General features: G+C 43.8%; 1 protein-coding gene across 4 annotated transcripts; it reads right to left on the bottom strand.

Moving 5' to 3' along the window:
• Window positions 1–1,387: 1,387 nt before the first annotated feature.
• Window positions 1,388–12,679, bottom strand: Syt20 (synaptotagmin 20). Of its 4 annotated transcripts, none has more exons than XM_076786271.1 (10): window positions 12,539–12,679; window positions 10,984–11,128; window positions 6,522–6,653; window positions 5,623–5,714; window positions 5,414–5,545; window positions 4,855–5,052; window positions 3,412–3,564; window positions 3,227–3,347; window positions 2,971–3,143; window positions 1,388–2,461 (listed from the first exon to the last, which is right to left on the bottom strand). In XM_076786271.1, exons 2-10 carry the CDS (start codon window positions 11,123–11,125, stop codon window positions 2,255–2,257), a joined length of 1,350 nt encoding a protein of 449 aa, XP_076642386.1. In that variant the 5' UTR covers window positions 11,126–11,128; window positions 12,539–12,679; the 3' UTR covers window positions 1,388–2,254. The 4 variants fall into 4 exon arrangements, with proteins under 4 accessions (XP_076642386.1, XP_076642389.1, XP_076642387.1 ...); XM_076786274.1 differs by having other exon boundaries at window positions 6,522–6,641; XM_076786272.1 differs by lacking the exon at window positions 12,539–12,679 and adding an exon at window positions 12,216–12,415.
• Window positions 12,680–15,022: the final 2,343 nt, after the last annotated feature.

Here is a 15,022-nt window from a genome sequence, read left to right as displayed (position 1 = left end):
AACACACCGCGGTGCGTATAAATTCGTCGTATTTTAATAAATAACGTCATTCTCTGAATACAATTGACTATGATGCAAAATGTAATCAATTATTTGCAAAGAATTTGTTTTGCCTTTAGTTCTGTACCGATCGTTGAAGAGGAAACACGTTCTTTTACAGTTTTCGGTAAAGTAGCCTGTCCTCTAAATATTCTGAAAAGTATAATTGCTTTTTACAACCCTGTAATAAAATGGCCGCGTCCGTACCTTGCGAGGATCATATTCGTCATTGCATACTTTTTCATTTTCCTGCGGGATTTAATGCAACGGTAACAACAAAGAAAATTTGCGATGTTTATGGAGATGTATTGAAGGTCAACAAGTGTCAACGTTGGTTCAGAAGGTTTGCTGCTGGTGATTATGATCTCTCTGACAGGCCTCGAAGTGGACGACCAGTTGAATTTGATAATGACACCCTAAAATCTCTACTGGAAGCTGATCCAAAATTAAGTATACAAGAATTACCGAGAAGCCTTGGGTGAACATGGTCAACTATAAGAAGTCACCTTCACGAAATGGGAAAGCCATATAGGCAAGAAATATAGGTACCGCATCAATTATCTGAGACCAACAAGAATATTCGTCGATCAGTTTGCACTTCATTGCTATCCAGATTTCGTAGAGATCCATTTCTTAGCAGAATCGTTACCGGAGATGAAAAATGGATTCTTTGTGATAACATAAAGCGTTCCAAGCAATGACTTTCTGCAAATCAAACCGCAATATCAACCCCTAAACCTAGCTTATTACTTAGAAAGGTGTTATTGTGCATTTGGTGGGACTGTCGTGGCATAATTCGTTTTGAGTTGTTAAAACCTGGAGAAACAGTTACTGCTGAGTTGTATTGTTAGCAATTACAACGGCTGTATTCAGAACTATTGAAAAAGAGACAATGCAAATTGACAATGCCCGGCCCCATACGGCGAAACTCACTCAGAAAAAATCAAAGAATTGCAATGGGAAGTTTTACCGCACCCCCCCTACTCACCGGATATTGCACACTCTGACTGTCATCTTTTTAGATCTCTGGAGCATTATTTAAGGAATAAAACATTCACTTTTGTAGAAGATGTAAGGAGGCACCTTGAGTCATATTTTGCAGGAAAGATGGCAAACTGTCCTTGTTAATGATGGAGATTATATAATAAATTAAGAAACAAAAACTTGAATTTACTACAAAGTTTGTTTTAGATTTCAAAATAATTGATTACTTATGGGTCCTCCTAATAAAATCAAGTAGCTTCAATGTGAGAACAAGTCTTTTTATTGAGCACATACAAACGTTATAAAATAACAGTAGGTACCTGCTTTAAAAAAATGAGACTTTATTTACATTGACCAACCATAATCAGCATGTTATAAAATTTATTCATTCTTTCGTTGTACATTTGTTGAAACGACAATTGGGAACTACTCCATGCTGTTTTGTTAATTGGAGAACACACACGACGTACATAAAGAACGAGCAATAAATATGAACACAAATGTATTTCCTCCGTGGTTGCATGAATAAAACATGAACAACTTTTGTGATACATTTTTTAGAATAACGACCGGGAGCTACTCGATATTCGTTTACTAATTGGAGAACGCACACGACATACAGGAGGAACGCGCAGCAAGTGTGAACGCAAATATATTTCCACCGCGTATGAACACAAATATATTTCCTAGCTCTGTTACGCATTAAATAATATTGTACACGTGAACGAAGATAAATATAATTATAAGATCTACAATCTTTGGTTGCGATCGAGCGTATCGATAAATTACAGTATTACAAGACAAAAATTCGGAGATGTTCGAGGTAGAACACCCTAACGCTATCGCTCGGATCTACATTTTTATTTTCTGCATTGTGCAATGATCCTTTCCGGTCACGGCATTCCTTGCCTTCTCGTTTGCAGTCCTTTGCGAGAGGACAAAGGCACATAATCGAGGACAGTTTTTTACCTGTCGCGCAGGTATTATTGTTAGGCCCTTGAGGGCAAACAGATTTGTCGGGCAACCGTAGTGTCCCAATAACAAAAGCGCTCCAGGTATATATCCGTGCACGTCGAATACCGACAGTGGTATTTGAAAAACATCTCGTATACGAAAGTCGTCAGGACCTCTGAGGTCGTGGATTAGTCTATAACATTAGCTATTGCATTCATAAGTTAACTGTTTGTAAGTTCGATCACAACGGAGCTTGATTAGTTACGAAACATTGTTGTTACTTCAATGTATGCCACACGGTTACGAGTTTTCGCGGATTCTGGAGCACGGAGAACCAGTGCAACCTTTCTGTTGAGCCTCTGACCCCTTTTCCGAGGGCTACTTTGCCGATTGAGACGTCTTTGGGCCTGTGCACCGAAGAAACCGAGTCTTCGCTGTCGCTTTGGTGCTCCATCACGCACGCAGGAGCTTCGGCAGTCACAGACTGGAACATTTATGGAATTCTGTTAGCATGAGTACTCGTTTTTACCTCAACTTCGTTAAGGCTAGGGTAAGGGACCCAATTACTGTACCTATATTAATTATACTTTGCTTCTAATGCACAATGAATATTAAAAAAGAGATATTAAATCTTTTCATTAAAATCAGTTAATATATATCTTATATATCTCCTTATTAATATTCGTTATGTTTTAAAAATAAGTATAATTAATACAGGCACAGTAATTGGTACCTCCACAATAATCGGGTCCCTTACCCTAGTTGACGCTTTACATTGAAGATTGATCGATAATTATTTTGTACATAGCAATTTTCAGATCATGTGTTATCCTCTTTCTGTTGGTGCTCGTGTGTTTTTCGCAGTCGTGCACTTATGATAAAATATATGTTTCGAACGCGTATTTGTACACCTGATTGACAAGTTTACCATGTGTCACCGATGGCACACGCGGCACTTAACGCGTTAATTGTTTTAATTATCCCGTTCGTTACCTTGCTGCACAGTATCACCAGAAATTGCACGATGTCCAACTGATTATACGTCACGTCGAATGTCAAAGTCTCGTTGAATTCCGGCTGCGAGGTCGCACAAACAAATTTTGTCTTCCTCCGCTTCATTTTCTGGCCTGTCCTTCCGTTCAGCATCAACACTTTGACGTAAGGATCTGAAACGATCCGAGAAAGTGAAAACACATGTTCGATTATCTAATTTGTGTCGTCGCGAATAGCGTGCGCGATAGTGTCTTACTGAAGTGGTTTAAATTGGGCACCGCAGGCGTGAACTTGACGTCCCGCAGTTTCATTACATTTATAGTCAGTCTCTGTGCAGTCGGTAAGTAAATTATACCTAGTAGAACGTTTCCGAATTCCTGGAAGACGACACGGTGTTACTTCAATCCAATTGGCAAAAGCGAGAATGTCTATCGGGCTTACCAAGCTGGATGGCTTCATTCTGAAATTGAACATGTGGATCTCTGGGCTCTGCAGGATGTGCCTCACTTCCTTCACGGACACCTTCAGGGAACACAGTTCCGTGTCGTTGGCGTACCTGTCGTGATCGAACGCCGCGATATCAAGCATCCAGTCCTGCAAAATAGAGCATCAAGTCAGCAGATTTTTTCAGCTCTCCGATCAATTGAAAATTCGTGGAATTTTAGATCTTCAGGGGTTTTCAAATCCTTGGGGGCTTTTAGATCCTTGGGGGCTTTTAGATCCTAGGGGTCTTTTAGGTCCTAGTGGGCTTTTAGATCCTAGGGGGCTTTTAGATCTTTCGGGGCTTTTAGATCCTTGGGGGCTTTTAGATCCTAGGGGCCTTTTAGATCGTAGGGGGCTTTTAGATCCTTGGAGGCTTTTAGATATTTGGGGTCTTCAAATCCTTGGGGACTTTTAGATCCTACGGGGCTTTTAGAATCTTGGGGGTCTTCAGATCCTTTGGGGCTTTTAGATCCTAGGGGGCTTTTAGATCTTTGGGGGCTTTTAGATCCTTGGAGGTTTTTAGATCTTTGGGAGCTTTTAGATCCTTGGAGTTCTTCAGATCTTTGGGAGCTTTAAGATCTTTTGGAGCTTTTAAATCCTTGGGGGCTTTTAGATCTTTGGAAGCTTTTATGAATCTTGAGGGTCTTCAGATCCTTGGGGTTTTTTAGATCTTTGGGGTCTTTTAGATCCTCGGTGGTTTTTAGATCCCTGGAGGTTTCTAAATCCTTGGAGTTTTTAGAACTTCGGGGATTTTTACAATCATGGGGATTTTTAGAACCTTAAATTAGTAATTATAAGGTTGAAGAAAAATTCAGAGAACAATAATATAAATTAAAGAAGGATTATAATCCCCAAGTTCTCTATTAGCTTTTCCTCGTGCGTCCTACGCATAACATTAGAACTAAAATTTAAATCTGCCCATTGAGCTGTCAGGTTTCTTGCAAAAAGGACGCAGGCAACAATTGCGCAGTACGAAGTCGCATTACCGAAAGGGAAAAGCGCGAGGAACACGAGGAAAGGAAAAGCCACGTCACGTTTTTCGTAACCGCGTGACGAAACGGGCGAGCATAATTGCGCAAAATGTATTTGCATATGTGCACATGCGGGTATCGTCGCTTGCTCGTTAGCGGACTCGTTTTCCCGATAAGCGGCATCCGGCTTTTTCCTTCAAATTTGACTTACTATCGGTTATTTGTCTTTCCTGTCGTTAAATATGTCCGCGCGAGCGTTTTCCGCGGCGCAACGCCGACTGGCGGTATCGTGTATGCACAAGAGCGAATGTCGTGGATGCGTTTCGAGTTATGGCGAAGCAGCGTGACGTGTTCCGTAACCTTGAATTAAACGCGACGCTGAAACGGGACAACGGCGAGATAAAGAAAACAATAAAATGGTTGTATCTACCTTAAGCTCGTGCGGCTTTACGTTCGCGACCACGAACGTCTCCTTAAAAATCGGGCTGGCCGTGTGCCGGACGCCGCGAGTGCGAAAACTGTGCAGTTTTTGCCGTTTCCGGTGGCTCCAGGACTGCTTCATGATGGTCAACGCGACGAACGGCTCCAGCGTGCAGTTGTACTGCTTTGGAGGAAGCCCGGACAATGCCTGTGCAATATTTTAACCCATCAATTTACTAATTACTATACTCGGCAGCCTCGACGAGTTTCTCGAAACGATTTCCGCGCGTCTCGCGTGCTCGCGTATTTGTCCTGCTTTAACCGTGAGAGATACACGAACGGTTCTTACGTAGAACAATTCTGCAGACTCTTCCAAGCACAACGGTGTATTTTTTAATAACGTTATGAACGTTTGAACGGATTTGAATGAAGTTCAAGGAAGAGCCTTTAGCGCGCCGATTTTCCCGGACATTTTTCCACTGATTTTAATAATTCATGGCGAGTATACTCGTTACGGAGAAAAAGAGAATTTTTGTCGAGGGGTAGGATGAAAGGGGACCTTTTAATACCTCGATACCGATGACGAGCTTCCCTGTAATAGCCTCGTCCAACGGCGGCAGGTACTGCAGGCTCATTGTCAATTCCGTCGGGAATTCCCTTTGTTTCTTCTCCGGCTTTTGCTTATCCTTCTGCACCAAGTTCTGCAACGCGCCGATCAACAAAGAACGGATTAATACAGTGTCTCGACGCTGTTAAAAATTGGACGGAAGACAATTACCAGGGTGGACGAGGCGTTCGTGCCTTCGTACTGGCCGTTGTTAGGGTTCCAGGACGTTCCTTCGTCTCCTGTCGCATGCTCGGTGATCGTACCTGCTCAAATGTCAATAATTAGCAAATTACTTCGAAGAGATCAACCGCTTTTGAAAGAAACTACAAGCGATTTGTTTGATTTTCAACGATTGAAATGTCTAAATAATACGAAAGACTTCTAACACTGATCCTACCAAGGTCAAATGGTCGGTTTTACATTTTCCAAGTATTGAAATTATATAAACTCATTAATGAAAAATAATGGAATTTCCTTCTCCAAGGATTTGTTATGTATTGTTGCACAATCTCAATAAATCTAATGTTGCCATTTTAATAATTTTACATGTTCAGTGTTAGTATCAACCTTTGACAGACACAAAGATGCTACGGAAAACGATTGTGAACGCGTCATCGATTGAAGATAAATGCAAGTATTATTACTAGACAGCGGATTTTATGCATTTATGACCAAAATGAGTCGGTGTAATTTAAAACGGTAAGAACATTAGAAAAATTGAAATATACTGTTATATTATTTTCAACCTATCAAATACATTAGGAAAGAAAATAAATTTCTATCTCGTTCCTGTTTGTTGCAATTTAGGTAGAAAATGTCTATTTTGATTAAAGATCCGCTGTCTATTTATTACCGTGCGTTTAAGTGTCGTCAGTAAACGAAACGACGTGTCCGATGACTTAATATAAACGTGTCCACGGCGCTAACTTACGGACGACCTGATACAACAGTCGTAAGCCGTGGCCGAAGTTGTAAATTCTAATTCCCTGTTTCGAATTCATAGCCGCGGTAGGTATCGCGTGGTGCAAAGACAAGTAGCTCGTATGCGCATAGCTATAATGACACAGTACCGTTGCCGCTGTCTTCGTAGAGGCTACCCAATCTCCATGACCTGTAGCTGACATCGTTCAGCTTCACGTTTTCATTCGGTCTGTTCTTGACACGCAACGGCGCGCTTTTTGCATCTCTCTCTGCAAGAAATTCTTCGTACGTTCGATTATGCAATCTCGAAACAGCCGGACGACGGCCGTCCTCTCTCAAGATCCATCCCGGCCGCTAATTACTTCGTACGAACGGTGCTGGCTCCTAATTTTCTAGGGCGATGCGATTATTGAACATCTGCCATCGACGGGTTTTAACGACGGCTAATCCGTTACGCTGCGACGGTCGCGTCGATCGTATATGCCTCGTTAATTCTTCGAGATTAGAGCAACATCGTGGAAAAATTCGATACCGCCAGGATTCGGTATACAGTGTGTCCCACGAGCTCTGTCCACTTGAATATCTTGGTTATTTCACAATACAAAGAATACGAGAAAATGTTATTTACAGACGTTGTAGGGTTTAAGAAATAAAATAATATGGTATAAATGATATTCTTGCAAGTGGAGGCGTAGAGAAGGTCACCTTTGTTTTTTTAAATGGAATGTCCAATTTTTTATGCTCGATTTCGATAGATTGGCGTATTTGAGTCTAAAAGTACTCGAGTGTATTTGTCCTAAAACTTACCGTTGCTAAGATATTTCACTGTTTTCATGAAGAATGTTCGAAATGTCGGCCATCTGCAGCGATGCAACGTTGTAGTCTTTGAACTGTTGCGTCTCTTACACGTCTTATTGTTGGAGCGTCTATTGTAGCACACGCGGCGATAATTCGTTGCTTCATATCTTCCGGAGTTGTTGGTGCATCTCGATACACAATATTTTTCAATGTTGCCCACAAGAAAAAAATCTAGAGGTGTTCAATCTGGACTTCGTGTTGGCCAGCAAATAGTGCCACCGCGTTCTATCCATCGATTTTGGAATATTTCATTAAGTATACTTCTCACCCTTCGAGCGTAGTGTGTTGGACGTCCATCGTGCTGATATCACATTGTCTCACGAACGCTTAATGGCACGTTTTCTAATCAATTTGGTAATGTATTTCTTAAGTACGCATCATATTTTTGACCAGTAAAAGTTCCGTCAATGAAATAAGGCCCAATTATTTGTTGCCCTATGATTCCACACCACACATTAATGGACCAGCGTCTTTGATGATCAATTTCTCGTAGCCAGTGAGTATTTTGTACTGACCAATAATGCGTGTTATGTAAATTAACACGCCCAGTGCTGGTAAAAGTAGCCTCATCGGTAAATAGTATTCAAGTGAAAAAAAGTGGATTGATTTTTAGCTGCTCTTGAGCCCATCCACAAAATCTAACACGATTTACATAATCCATGTTACATAATTTCTGGTGAAGGCTAATGTGGTACGGATGATATTTGTGACGAGTGAGGATTCGTGATGCACTACTTTTGCTGACTTCAGATTCATCAGCTGAATCTGACGTACACTGATATGAAGATTATAATGTACCATCGCAACAACATTCTTCATCACTGCATACAGGCCTTTCTCAATTCATCTTACGAACAGTAAGATTTCCAGTTTCTTTTAACTTTTTACACAATCTTTCAAAAATCTTGTGTGAGGGGCATATGCGGTTTGGATATCTTTCACCGTACAAATTTCGAGCCGCAATTGCGTTTCTCTTAGTTTTTCCATCAATTAGAAGCATCTCTAATTGTCCTTCGAATGAAAATTTCATATTGACTATCTTATGTTCACTAACTGAGAAATTGACTGACACCGAGAGACGTCGAAAGCCTACCAATGTTTATATTTGACGTAGTGAGCATATCCTTGAATACGTTCCATAATGAAAGTAATAGAATGAACACAGTCAAATATCTCAGCAACGGTAAGATTTAGGACAAATACACTGTAGTACTTTTGTACTCAGAATACGCCAATCTATGGAAATCGAGCATAAAAAATTGGATATTCCATTGAAAAAAACAAAGGTGACCTTCTCTACGCCATCACTTGCAAGAATATCATTTATACCATATTATGCAGTTTCTTAAGCCCTAAAACTTCTGTAGGTAATATTTTCTCGTGTTGTTGAAACAACCAAGATATTCAAGTGGACAGAGCTCGTGGGACACACTGTATATTGATCGGAACCTTTTCGACAAGTACGCATTTCGGGACACGTGGTTCCAAATCCGTTTGTTCTTCCATTATTCCTGATGCAACAAAGTTTCGAATACTGTTTTAAAATTGAAAGGGCCAATTGCAACCGGCTTCGGATAACTGACTTGAGTGATCGAACGATAATTTTGACCCTGTTTGGAAGGGTTGATTAATTGATCTGCAGTGACAATTGTGTATCAGTATCAGTAGCTATAGTAAGGTTCATAGGCGATACGCGGTCGCAGGGCAGCGATAAGCAAAGTCTAAGCGTTTGCTTGTCGGATTCGCGAGATCCTTTGTGTGGTCAGGATGGGCGTTTCCTTCCGCGGCACGGCGGTGCTATCGGAAAGCCGTGTGTGGCTTGTTTGCGGGATGACATACCTAATTGCGTAACATCGCGGAGGAAACGAAGAAAACGCGGCTCGCGCGCGCGCGCGCGTGCGTATCGTATAAATATAAATCCGCGAACAATGGCGTCATGTGCGAGCGAGCCTTGTGGACACGCGGCACCGCGATTCACCACGGAGGAATCCCAATTTCGGAAATCTACTCGTTAGAATTATTAAGAGAAGAAATAAGTGTCTATGCGGCTCCTGTTTCTTGCAATCACATTTTGCACGGAGATCCTACTTATTCCACCGAGCGACAAAACCGGGAACCGAGTTTCTAGGGGCTATAGAGACAATGTGGAATATGGGGCTATCTTTCCATATTGTTCCACCGCCTCTGAACTATCTCCTAAGCTCCTAAGCTGTTCCGTATCCCGTTCATAGGTCAGCTGTTACCCTAAAGAAGATTACGCTGCAATTCCTGCCATAGACGTACTGAAATAGCCAAAGGACCAGTTTAATCTAGACGAGAACTAATTAGCATTTCATACTCAATTAGCACCACAAGTGACCCTGGGAGAGGACGACCGGGCCGGGACACGAAGGATCCGTCGCGATCAGGATCACGAGCGTGTCATACTCGCGGAGGCCTTTCAACGACCAGCATGCACCGAGAGCTCTTCGGAGCTAATCCAGCTGCCTCTTGTCATTTTACGTAAGCTCGGTTCAGGGATCCTCTACCGCGAGTGATCATACTAATCACAGGGATCCGCTCTGTCGAGTGAGCTCGTCAAAGGACCGGGGCCCGGCAAACCTATCGAAAGCGAAGCAAACTCGCGATTCTTTCTTCCGGCACGCGCTGCGCGCAAACGAAGCTCGCAAACGTGTCGGGAAGATAAATAACTGTTGGTCGCGGTTAGGTGACGGACGCCTCCGCGATTAATTCACAACAAAGGACTCGCGTCAGGCTTGCTCAAGCTTCGCCGCGGCCAATGAAACGCGTCGGCGGATTTCCGCGCGCGTTCAAACACGCCCGTGCGCTTGGTCTCGCGATTTTCTAGGTAGCAATTACACGCTTAATAGACAGCGGTACAAGGCCCGTTTACGTCGCAGCGATAGCGTTCACGCCGCGATACAAGCTGCAAGAACGTCGATCGGATGATGATGAGAGGCAGGGTCATCCACGTTGCTCGCTGTTTCGGTCTCTTTTGTTGTAAAACAATAGTGTTTGCACGTTGTCATCGTCGCACGGAACGTTAATCGCACGTAAGCGCGCCCTCGCACGCCGCGCCGTGAGAATTTCATTACAGCCCGACGGATTAATTGGCCGGCATGCGAAACACCTCTGCCGTCCCACTTATCGTTCGCCGTTTCAGGAAATTGTCCGAGTATGGGCGTACTCTTCGGCTAAGCCGTTGCACACCGGTGTCCGGATCGTTGCGAATCAATGCGATTGTAGCCGCGGAGTCTCGCATGCACGCTTGACTTGTGTTTTGAAAATGGTGTTTCAATTAGATCTCGGAACGGTCGCGTTTTCTATTAACATTTCCGCGAACTTTTCTACTAATAGGATTTACCATAAATTTAATTACGCTTCCAAAAAATATCCCTTCTCGAAGCCCCGTTGTTCTCTTTTTATGGCTCACAGTGATTCACGATGAATATCGCACGAATGCGATCGCTGAAATCCAGATAAACTACTCGATGACTCAAGAACTTCAAGGCTACCCGGCGGATCACTAATCAGTCTGCAGACTTAAAAAGTTTGCAGAAACGTTCTCGTTATAGTAAATCGCGTGTTACTAAAACCCGATGCGAATGTAGCTTCGCGTTTTTCACGGATCCCGACCGCTGTGCCGTCCGTGTGAACGGAATTTTAAGAGTCGAAGCGCAGGGGCAATTGAATTAGCTCGTAAAGCGAGCATTGCGTCGAATGGATTCACGCGGTAAGAAGATTGCAGCTTACTGCGTTTCCTGATGCACTCGTAGCCAAGACATCCTGGGGTGAGAAAGCACGCGATCACCAGCAATCCTGCGACGACCGACAGCGCGACCACCACGATGATGACAATTCGGCCCCACGGGCCAAGAAAGTCATCGTGCACCATTCACTGGAAACCCACGGTACGCTCAAGGTTACTATCGGTGCGCTCACGCGAACAGTGTGGCCGTCTCGATAGATATATCGGATCTATCTTTCAAAAATTCATATATTCTCTCTGAAAAGCTGAATCCGTTTCTTGGATCGTTTCCGACATAGTCGGTGATCACAGGGAATGCCGATCGAGTTTTCCGCGACGGCACACGTCTTCGCCAGAGTCTACAAACTATCTTCCGTTTCGTGGAAACGCGCGACGGCAAAAAGCTCGCGTGCAATCAACGATTATGCTGCCGTATACTTCGCTCAACGTTTTCAACTGGAAATTTTTATCGAGCCGAAAGAGGGCAGCTTGGAAACGGGAAGCTCGCGCAGTCCATGCAAGTAATTCATTTAACGAAATCAAATTTGAGAAGTTAAGATGTACGATACTGAAATTGCTCTTTCAACCTTCTTCTATTTGGCCGATCCTAATCGCGCTTGGTACACTTTGCGCTTCAACGCGAAAATGCGTTTACAAAGGCACTCTCGAAGTGTTAAACTTTGATCTCTGCGACGTTTAATTACCACGTCCAGCGCCGTTTAAGGTCGCCCGAGTGTCCATGGCTACGGCTCACGATAAAAAGTTCGCGGCACCATTTTGCTGCGAAAGAACTGTTCTCGATACGATTATCAATTGTGTAAAGTGCACCATTTAACCGTTTGCAATCGACGCTATTTCAATTCCGCAATCAAGGCGTTTCTTTCAAGAACACTTTCATTCTACGTAATCCCGTTTATGCACGTAAAACTGTTTTCTCACGCAACAGTCGAATTTTTAGCAATTTATAGAGCACTGAATTTCGTCAAAATTGAGTCATCGTCCGAGCGCAAAGGGCAGCAGCTAAACCGAATTTAAAATTTCTCCGTATACTGTTCGAGCAACATAGTGACCGTGGAAACGGCTGATGTCACTCGCGCACCTGTCGCGCGATAGGGGCACGAAAAATGAGCCACGTTGATGCGCCATAAAACCATAAGACACTCGTGTTTTCCTCGCGCTCTAACCGCTCGGCGAAAAAGTAAAAACAAAAAAAGAACGGAAGAATTGGTGCACGCACTTGGAGAAGCGAACCGAGAGACAAACGGAATCTTCGCGCTCTTTTTTCTTCCGTGTTTCGCGACGCGTCGTCCTTCGACCGGATAGAACACCTGTTACGTGCAGCAGGTACAATCGTGAAACAGCATATGGCCGTGTTCGAATTGAACTGAACGAATCGTGGATCGAATTGCCTCGACGACTCCGATCGGCAGCGTCACCGCGAGAGCATCGATCATTCCCACGATCACCGTTACGCCGGCTTCGCCACTCGCGCGATCCTCGACGATCGAAGCCAAGGGATCGGTCCGATCGATCCTTTGGATTTCGCGGCAGGATACTCACTCGGCCAAAAGACTGTCCCATGGCCAGTCAGGTGACATTCGCGCGTCCCTGAATAGCTGACCGTGCTCCACGGAATTAGGAAGGACGATTTTAATCGAGGCCCGTGTGTCCTTTAAACTTTGCAGTTCGCTGTTTGCGGAGCGCAGGTGAACGCGGCGCGCAGCGTCGCGGCGACTTCGTGCGCGATCGTCAACTCCCGGTGAACGACAAACGCCGCGGACCTGCATAGAACGAGAAACGAGCAATGCGCTATCTAAACTGCCCCTCTCCAGCCTTTGCCACAACGCGACTCTGCCTATTTGGCCGGTAGCTGGCGGTACGCGACTCGATCGACAATCGAAAACTCTTGCACAAAGCCGCTGATTAAAACGGTTCGGAACTTTTACGAAAAGGAACGCTTGGCGTCTCCTTTCGAAAGTGTCCCCATGGTACTGGCGTTCCAGAATCTCTCAAACTTCTACTTACGATTTTAATGGAATAAATAGTGGCGGTACCAATTTTGATCCGTTCTTCTATGAGAAAATTATACACACGGTTCCCAAAAACCAATTACTCTATCCTTTTGCGATTTTATTCTCGTCACGTTTAAGTTCGAACGATCTCGAGTCGAAAACGGTGGATCGTTCACGACGCGACGCTACGGGGGGCCCGCGTCCGATAAAACGGAACTTCCCATGCTTACTCGTTTCGGTTTCCGGTGGTCGCAACCATTCCCAGTCATTCCAGGTCGATTCGTAATCGCTAGTAAACCTGTTGGACTTCTTGTACGAGGGCTGTTCGGTAATTTCCAAAATTTCCGACGGTGATATTGTTTTTAACAAACTCCTCAAAATAGTGTCCTCCGAGCCCTGTAAGTTTTCATTACCTTCTCAAGAAAACGTATTTTCTATAGAGCCCGATTTACTGAAAATTCAATATTCGTGAATTTATTTTAAACAATGTATTGAATCTATCCTTCTGCAATTACAGAGACACTTTACCGCACTATCGAAGTGTCTAAAAAGTTTTTTAGTTTATTAAAAAGAGCTCTAAATAATGTACTAAACTCAAAAATATAATTCTTTGTGGGCGAGCTCACGGCGTGAATCGAATTTTAAGTTGAAACATTAAGGATTGGGGACACGTTGTTGTACCACTCGAGACAGGTTTCGCCGACTTTTCTGTTGTCGACGAGGAAGTCGCCGGGTTGCCGGTGATAACGTGCCCGCGATATCAGGAGCGTGTCCTCGCTCTGTCAACAGTGCTTGTTAGCTCATTGACGCGCGAGTGCTGTACATATACGGTTTTCGTCACCGTACGCAATTACTTGGAGCACGTGTGTACCTTGCGATAACGATCTTAATGCTGGCGATACTAAACAATACAGATTTGGGTTGCAGGTGCTAAAAGACGTAGCAGATCCCTGACTACCGGTCCGAATCTGGACCTCGTTGAATTAATTAAAAATCATGAAGACCTCGTCTAAAGGTTCCGATAATATCAAGCACAATACAGTGATTTCTCTATATATGTCGCCAAGGCCTGGATGATAAACGTCGCGGAATTATCCCCACTCGAGAGGCCTCGGACGCCTGAGAGTGCAAACACAAGACCCGTGTTGTTGACATATATCGAAAATTCACTGTATTTGTCCCATGTAGTCCTCGAAGACTCTAGCTCTTAATTAACTGCGATTACAAAAATGAGAGATTCGAGGCTCACTGCGGTCTGGTATTATACTGTTTTCACTATTCAGACCTTCGGGGTATAAGCTATCCTCTTTTGGAATTGTTTCCCCAAGGTTTCGCAAGCGTTGCAGCTAGTTTCATCAAGAGCGAGAAGATCCACGGTGTTTTTCAACGTTGAGGAAACAATTCGAAGAATATACCGCTTACTCTCGAAATCCCCAACAGTAAAAACTGTATGATTCACGCGATCGTTTGTATCCGGAAAAAGAAAGCCGAGGCGGCAGGCGATTTGTTTACGCAGTTCGAGCTTCGATTGCTGTACGGAACGGAGCGATCGGCTTTCGGTGCACGCACGTCTTCTATTATAACCGAGTATTGTCTTTCAATCGGCTATTCAAGCATCTGGATTACGACTCGGGGAACCGGCAACGGCCAGAACGAACGGCAGGCCGAAGGGAACGCATTCTATGCCGCTGCTGCTTCGAACGTTGACTCTTTACTTCGCTAAGCCGAGTTAAGGACTTATGTAAGCGCCAAGCTGGACAGGATGCTACCTTTTCTCACGCATGCTAAACGCTAGTACCAACGTAGTCGTTATCGAGAAGCATTTCTACTTGCCTCGACGCGGTTATGGCCACTGTGCCTTTTCAGTTTCTCGAAACTGCCGTGCTTCGACAAATACGTTTGTATGTACCAGCTGAATTTTCGAAAATTGTCACAGACTGTTTAACTGGCGACAGTCCTGTGTTCAAAATATTCTAAAAAGTATAATTTTTTTTACAACCTTGTAATAAAATGGCGGCATCCGTACCTTCCG

Source organism: Halictus rubicundus, chromosome 4, assembly GCF_050948215.1.
Source record: "Halictus rubicundus isolate RS-2024b chromosome 4, iyHalRubi1_principal, whole genome shotgun sequence".
Classification (NCBI taxonomy): Eukaryota; Metazoa; Arthropoda; class Insecta; order Hymenoptera; family Halictidae; genus Halictus; species Halictus rubicundus.
Note: the sequence above shows the minus strand (reverse complement) of the source record. Positions and strands in the feature narration are given on the sequence as shown.

What these genes read in the sequence shown, in the direction of transcription:
- Syt20 (XM_076786271.1), bottom strand. Translation starts at nt 11,125, where the DNA reads ATGGTGCACGATGACTTTCTTGGCCCGTGGGGCCGAATTGTCATCATC. An exon ending in CGAGTGCATCAGGAAACGCA is followed by an intron (nt 6,654 to 10,983) that starts GTAAGCTGCAAT and finishes GAACGTACGAAG; the next exon opens with AATTTCTTGCAGAGAGAGAT. An exon ending in AGCTCGTCATCGGTATCGAG is followed by an intron (nt 5,053 to 5,413) that starts GTATTAAAAGGT and finishes AATATTGCACAG; the next exon opens with GCATTGTCCGGGCTTCCTCC.